This window comes from Eulemur rufifrons, chromosome 7 (genome assembly GCF_041146395.1).
Source record: "Eulemur rufifrons isolate Redbay chromosome 7, OSU_ERuf_1, whole genome shotgun sequence".
Taxonomy (NCBI): Eukaryota; Metazoa; Chordata; class Mammalia; order Primates; family Lemuridae; genus Eulemur; species Eulemur rufifrons.
Genome location: NC_090989.1, coordinates 44,609,340 through 44,616,137, shown reverse-complemented (window position 1 = coordinate 44,616,137; position 6,798 = coordinate 44,609,340). Strand labels below are relative to the sequence as shown.

At 34.3% G+C, this 6,798-nt stretch overlaps 1 protein-coding gene across 1 annotated transcript; it reads right to left on the bottom strand.

The window, feature by feature from the left end:
* Positions 1-948: 948 nt before the first annotated feature.
* On the bottom strand, positions 949-3,966 carry LOC138385707 (olfactory receptor 5K1-like). The gene is made up of 2 exons (XM_069471957.1): positions 3,058-3,966; positions 949-996 (listed from the first exon to the last, which is right to left on the bottom strand). Exons 1-2 carry the CDS (start codon positions 3,964-3,966, stop codon positions 949-951), a joined length of 957 nt encoding a protein of 318 aa, XP_069328058.1.
* Between the last annotated feature and the right edge of the window lie 2,832 nt (positions 3,967-6,798).

Here is a 6,798-nt window from a genome sequence, read left to right as displayed (position 1 = left end):
ACATGGGCAATATACATAACCTGAACTTTTGTACCCCCATAATAAGCCGAAATAATAAAAAAAACAGGATATAAAAGAAGAAATATAAAAGAGAAGGCAGAGACATGAAGGTATCAATATTTATTTGGTTCCAAATAAAACACCCTTCTCAAACAAGCTTAAATAAGTATAAGATCTATGGATTATACAAACAGGAGTGGTTTATTTCAGTGACTCTGGGTCTGTTTTCTCTGTGATTTCCTCAGCTATGTCGTCTTCTGTGTATTGGCTTCATCCCCAGGCTACTTTTCCTCTTGACCGCAAAATGATGTAGGCCGTGCCATATTTCACATCCACACACCTTAAAATACAGCTACCATTTTTGTGGATCTCTTGTAATGTAAAGCAACATATTTCTCAGAAACTTCCAGAAAAATCACTGCTTCTGTTTCTTTTGCCCCAGATAAATCACATACTCTTCTGTTGAAAGACCTCTGGAATTCATTGTTGCTAAGAGTTGGGAGTGGATGTTCTAGAGGTACATAACAAAACTCATGGTACTATTAGAAAAGGGAAAAAATTAATGAATACAAGCGTGATGACTAAAAATATCTATTAAAATAGAGTGTGGATCCAAGAGATACAACATCCATCTAATTCAGAGCTTCTCAAATTTTTTAGTCTCTGAATTCCTTTATATTCTGAAACAGTATTTAGGACCCTGAAGAGCTTTTTTGTTTAAGTGAGTTATATCTATCAGTAATTACATTAGAAATAAAAATGAGAAATTAAAAAAAAGTTTAATCATTCAAAAATAAAAATAATCAACCCATTATATAATAGCTTGCATGATTATATTAAAATATATTGAAGAAAATATTTACCAAGTTCCCAAATGTTAGGTACCATTTGAATAATGGTAATAGAAAATCAGATACGGCATGACTGATACAGAAAGAAGGTAGGCCTTTATTTTATTATCCAACAGTTATAATTTACCATTTTTTTCTGTAAAATGTTACTCATATCTATTCATTCATCTATTTTATTACGGTATTCTCAGCTCTAGCTCTCATCACCTCATGTCTGATTTATTGGGGTTAGTCTCATTACTTCCAATCCCTTCCAATCAATTGTCTGGTTAGTTGTCTAAAAGATACAATCATATTACTCTGCTGCCAAGAAGACAACAATGTCTCAAAACTCTAAATAAATTCAGATTTTTTTAGGGCAGCATTTAAGGACCCCAGTAACCTAATCCACTTCCATCCTTGTTTTTTATGTTCACTAAGAACTCTCCCCAACAGTTTTGCCACTTTCTTGACTCTGTCCCATTATTCACCTCTCCCTCACACTCACTACCATGCTCATTTCCATAATCATTGACTCTAGCCACGCTCATTTCCATTTTTTTTCCCAAATATAAATGTTTTTGCTATCTTATTAGGCACACTTTACTTTTGCTGCTTAATAATGTAATCTACCAGACTATATAGATCTTCACTTTCTGAATTCCCAAGTATGTGTAGAAAAGGCATATGGATTCAAGATTTAGTTCCATCCGGGAAACTTGGATGAACTTGGGCAAGCTACTCCCTATTTCAAAATACAAAATTTCTGCTAAGGAAATGCAAGAAAAATAATGCCTGACTAATTAGTAGGTAATATTTATGAAACATCTAATGTATTGCCCAGCAGATAGTAGGTTCATAAATTATTTTTTCTTTCATATTTTTATTTTAAATGATGAATATTTTTGTTTAGCCATTAAGGATTTTCACTACTTTCTGCTTCATTTATGCTTAAACAGCATTTCTATCTTTCTGTTAATGTTATGAACATATCAATACTATTCCTGGGAATCAGTACATGTAGGTGGTACTGCTAATAGCAAATAAGACAAGTAATAATACCAGGGTTAAAAAAAGTTTATTTAATCAATATATTCAGGAGTTAAAGTGTCCTATATGATGAACAAATAGGCAAATTACGTGAAAACCGTAAAATCCATAGAGATTTCAGTATAAACAGACTAAATTTCAAAAACGTATAGATAAATCACCATTATATAAACACTATTTCAGAGAACTGGAGAGTAAAATTTACTCTCACTAAAAATGAAAATGTTCTTGATTAGAACATACAAATTCTGCATGAATTCATATTTAAACAATTTAATCTCTTGAATGAATTCAAACAAAATTGAGAATCAAATACAAACATACAGTTCTCACAGACGCTGTTGCTTAAGAAGGAATTAACATTTTTGAACTTGGAATGTGACTAAGTTTTTCAAAATTATGCTTGAGATCCCAAAAGTTTGTTATCAATTTTAAACGGAAGCTTCCTTTACATATACTGACTACTATTTCTAGTATTTGTTGCATTTATTGAAAATTATAACTACTTACACTGACAGAATTAGTTACTAGCATAAGTCACTGCACTCTGAATCAATTTGTGATCTCAATATAATTATTTAGTTTACTGCTAGTAGCTTAAAGTCCATTTTAGCTGACCAATTTCCAAACTGTGTATTTGACTCACATAACATCATGTTTGATTTTTTAATATTTTATATACAAAGTTTTCATTTTCTACTCTTAGTATTCCTTGATTTTGAAAAAAGTTTCATTTAGTCAAAATCAGTTTTCCAAAGGGGATGATATTTTTCTCAGAATGTTACAAAACGTTTTTTCTTCATAATTCTTTTCTTTTCTTTTTTTTTTTTTTTTTTTTTTTTGAGACAGAATCTCACTCTGTTGCCCAGGCTAGAGTGAGTGCCGTGGCATCAGCCTAGCTCACAGCAACCTCAAACTCCTGAGCTCAAGCGATCCTCCTGTCTCAGCCTCCCGAGTAGCTGGGACTACAGGCATGCACCACCATGCCCGGCTAATTTATTTTTTTTTTTCTATATATATTTTTAGCTGTCCATATAATTTCTTTCTATTTTTAGTAGAGATGGAGTCTCGCTCTTGCTCAGGCTGGTCTCGAACTCCTGAGCTCAAACGATCTGCCCACCTCGGCCTCCCAGAGTGCTAGGATTACAGGCGTGAGCCACCGCGCCCGGCCTATAATTCTTTTCATAGCATTTATTACTTCCTTATTTCTTAGACTATAAATAAAAGGATTCAATAAGGGAATTACTAAAGTATAAAAAACAGCAATGGGTATGTTTTTATCCTCTTCTTTAACTGAACTTGGTAGAACATATACGAAGAGAAGAGAACCATAGAATATTGAGACAGAGAGAAAGTGGGATGCACAAGTAGATAAGGCTTTGCTTCTTCCTGCTTTGGATTTCATTGTGAATATTGTGTAAAGGATACAGAGATAGGAGATTAAGACTATGGTAATAGTGGAAATTTGAACTGACCCTGCAAATATAAGTAATATCAATTCATTGATATAAGGGTCAATGCAGGAGAGTCTGTACAATGGAAGAACATCACAGAAAAAGTGATTGAGTTGATGAGACCCACAGAAAGTTAACCTAAGCAGAAATCCTACATGAATCATAGAATGCAGGTGTCCAGCTATGTAGGCTCCTGTGGTCATCTGAATGCAGAGTTTCCTTGACATCTTGGTGTGGTACTGCAGTGGGCTGCATATGGCCACATAGCGGTCATAGGCCATTGCCGCCAGAAGAAAGCAGTCTGCAGTTTCAGCAAGGCACAGAAAGTAAAATTGTGCCATACATCCGTAGAGAGAAATGCTTCTGTCCTCAGAAAAGAAGTTCTCTAACATCTTGGGGGTAATGGCACAGGAGCAGCAGGAATCCATCAGAGCCAGGTTGCCCAGAAAGATGTACATTGGTGTGTGCAGACGATGTTCTGTGTAAATTAACACCACCAAACCAAGGTTCCCCACCATGGTGATCACATAGATGGCAAAGAACACCACGAACAGAAGGGTCTTCAGCTCTGGGTGTTCTGTAAATCCTGTCAGGATGAACTCAGTTATCAAGGAGTGGTTGTTCCCATTCATGTGGACCTTGTCTGTTGAGAAAGGAATTATGGAGCTATGAGATTCTAGTGTAGAGTGTTTAGTTTTTCCTTCACTTTTTTTATTTTTATGTCAGGGAGTGGAACTTTTTCTTCAAGCTTCCCTTACTGTCTCTGAAACACAGGCACACATAATTCTAGGGGAACATTTGTTACAGTATAGTGTCAGCCTCTGAGACCTCAAGCTCTGACCATCAGCATTCACAGGATGTTTTAATAATCTCAGGAAGGATGGTTAAAGTGGTAAAGGTTTGTCTTTATGAATTTTTGCAAGAAAAATATACAAATCTAGGGTACTCATATTTTGTGCATTATTTTCAAATAATTTTAGAGTCAGTTTCATATTCAGGATCTTTAAAATAAATTTTAAATCAATACTCAAATATATATGAACACATATGTGAGTGTATAGATATATGCATACACATTTATATATAAAACTATAGTCTTTTCCACTGAGAACAGTTTATATATCCCCCTCCCAGTATAGTGAATATTTTAAAAGAGCATGCTGTAGATATGTTAAATTTATATCTTAGATATTTCACAAAAATCACTAAAGTGTAAGAAGTGAACTATTCATCTTAAAAGAAATTGACTTAGAAAGCTAAGGAAATACATTTGCATAGATTATCACCTCTCTCATCCCTTTTCCCAGTGTCATACTCATTATTTTGAACACTGATGCTGTCCAGGCCATTATTGCCACTGACTTTTGCTCAGAGATCTAATTTCTTTCTGCCTTTTTATAAGGCATAGTTTACAGATAATGCTAGTTAATAAAATTTTCACTAAATCTCCCAGACCACACTGATCTCTGAGCTGTGGAGCATGTCTTACATACCCAACACAATTCAGAATTGCTTGTATATGATCTACATTGCTTTTTTTTCATATATGTCTACCCAATTTCCCTATTATATTAGAAGCATTTTGCTAGCTCTGGCCTCTACTTCTGTGAAAGAAGCTATAAAGTGCTGTGAGGAAAAGGCAGCCACAGCCCAATGACCAGGGATGGGTGACCTTGTTTTCAGTACCTGCCAATGATCCTTTATGTCCTCTTTGGCCTGTGAAAATTGAGCCTGTTAACATTGAAGGAAATGATTAAAAAGTCATCATATAAAAAATTTAGGGTGTATTTATTTAATTTGAATTGACTCCTGCTATTTTTGTTTCCCCAGATGATTATATAAGATTTTCCGTGGGTTTGCGGTAGATGAAAAGGTAATAAAGAAAAGCAATCTTGCCTTCATAATTTAGTTTTCTAACACTTAGAAAAAGAGAAAACTCCTTAAATCTCATTATAATTTTTAAGAGAAAATTTTGTTTTACTATAAATGATCAGCTGACAATTCTAATTATGTAAGTTCTATGGTCAAAATGAGTTTATTTTTACATAATCAAAACATCAAAAAAGGCAGTTGCTGACAATTTCATTTATTTATTAGTTTAAATATAAACCACTTAATTATTCAAGTATGTTAGAAATAACTTCCAATGTAAATGGCTGAATTATTTAACAGAATAGTTGTGAACTTACCTTTATGCTTTGAAATTTTATCTCACAATCAGAAAAGCTCAGGATAAATTTCAGTATTGTGTCTTATCTTGGTTTTTCACAGCCTTTGATATTAAGAAGAGTTAATAACTAGGAGTTTAAATGTAAAAACCATAATAAATGAGAGAAATAAATATTTATGTATGCTGATATTAAAATTAAGAATAAAATAGAATACTTACCTAACCTGGTTTTTCCTGACAAGAACTTTGTAAGAGTTCATTGTTTGCTATACCATATTAGGTCTCAGAGAATTCCATAATATAAACTTTGATCTCTAAAACAATTGGGATTATAAGAATGAAAACTAGAAGACTACTAATAGGTCAGTATCAATAATTATGTTCCTTACAAAGAAAAGTTAGTTTTGTATGAAATCCTAAAGAGATTTTCCTGTACATCAGTGTGTTTCTCCAGAGAGACTCAGTCCCCAAAACATATAAACCCTGTGGCATTTATTAAAGATGTCCTGTGAGACAATGAGGTGAAAGCAAATGACCTTCACAAAAGTGATTTGTGTGTAACTGACCTCAGTTGATCTTGCTGATTCATATGTAACTGGCCTCATTTTTACAATTTATGTTTGCTATTCTATACATAAATTATGAAATGGGCAGAAAAGAGTCTCAGGCTGATTTGATCCCTTGATGGAGGAAGGAGTATTAATATGGTTTATGAAGATAATTAATGTTTGAACAAGATTAAAGAATTTGTACCCACATCTTACCTAACCTTCACTGGAAACTTTGGTATTATTATTTAGTGCCACATATGAATTAGAGACATTGTTCTTCTGTTCACTCCAGATTCCCTTTACCTTTCTTATCCATTTTTTTCTCCATACTAGTGATCACTCTTTTTTTTTTTTTTTTTTAAGAGACAGAGTCTCGCTCTGTTGCCTAGGCTAGAGTGCTGTGGTGTCAGCCTAGCTCACAGCAACCTCAAACTCCTGGGCTCAAGCAATCCTCCCGTCTCAGCCTCCTCAGTAGCTGGGACTACAGGCATGCACCACCATGCCCGGCTAATTTTTTCTATATATATTTTTAGTTGTCCAGATAATTTCTTTCTACTTTTTAGTAGAGATGGGGTCTCGCTCTTGCTCAGGCTGGTCTTGAACTCCTGACCTCGAGCGATCCTCCCGCTTCGGCCTCCCAGAGTGCTAGGATTACAGGCATGAGCCACCGTGCCCGGCCTAGTGATCACTCTTAACATACTATTAAATATACATTTATTTCTTAGTATATGTGTCCATATTTG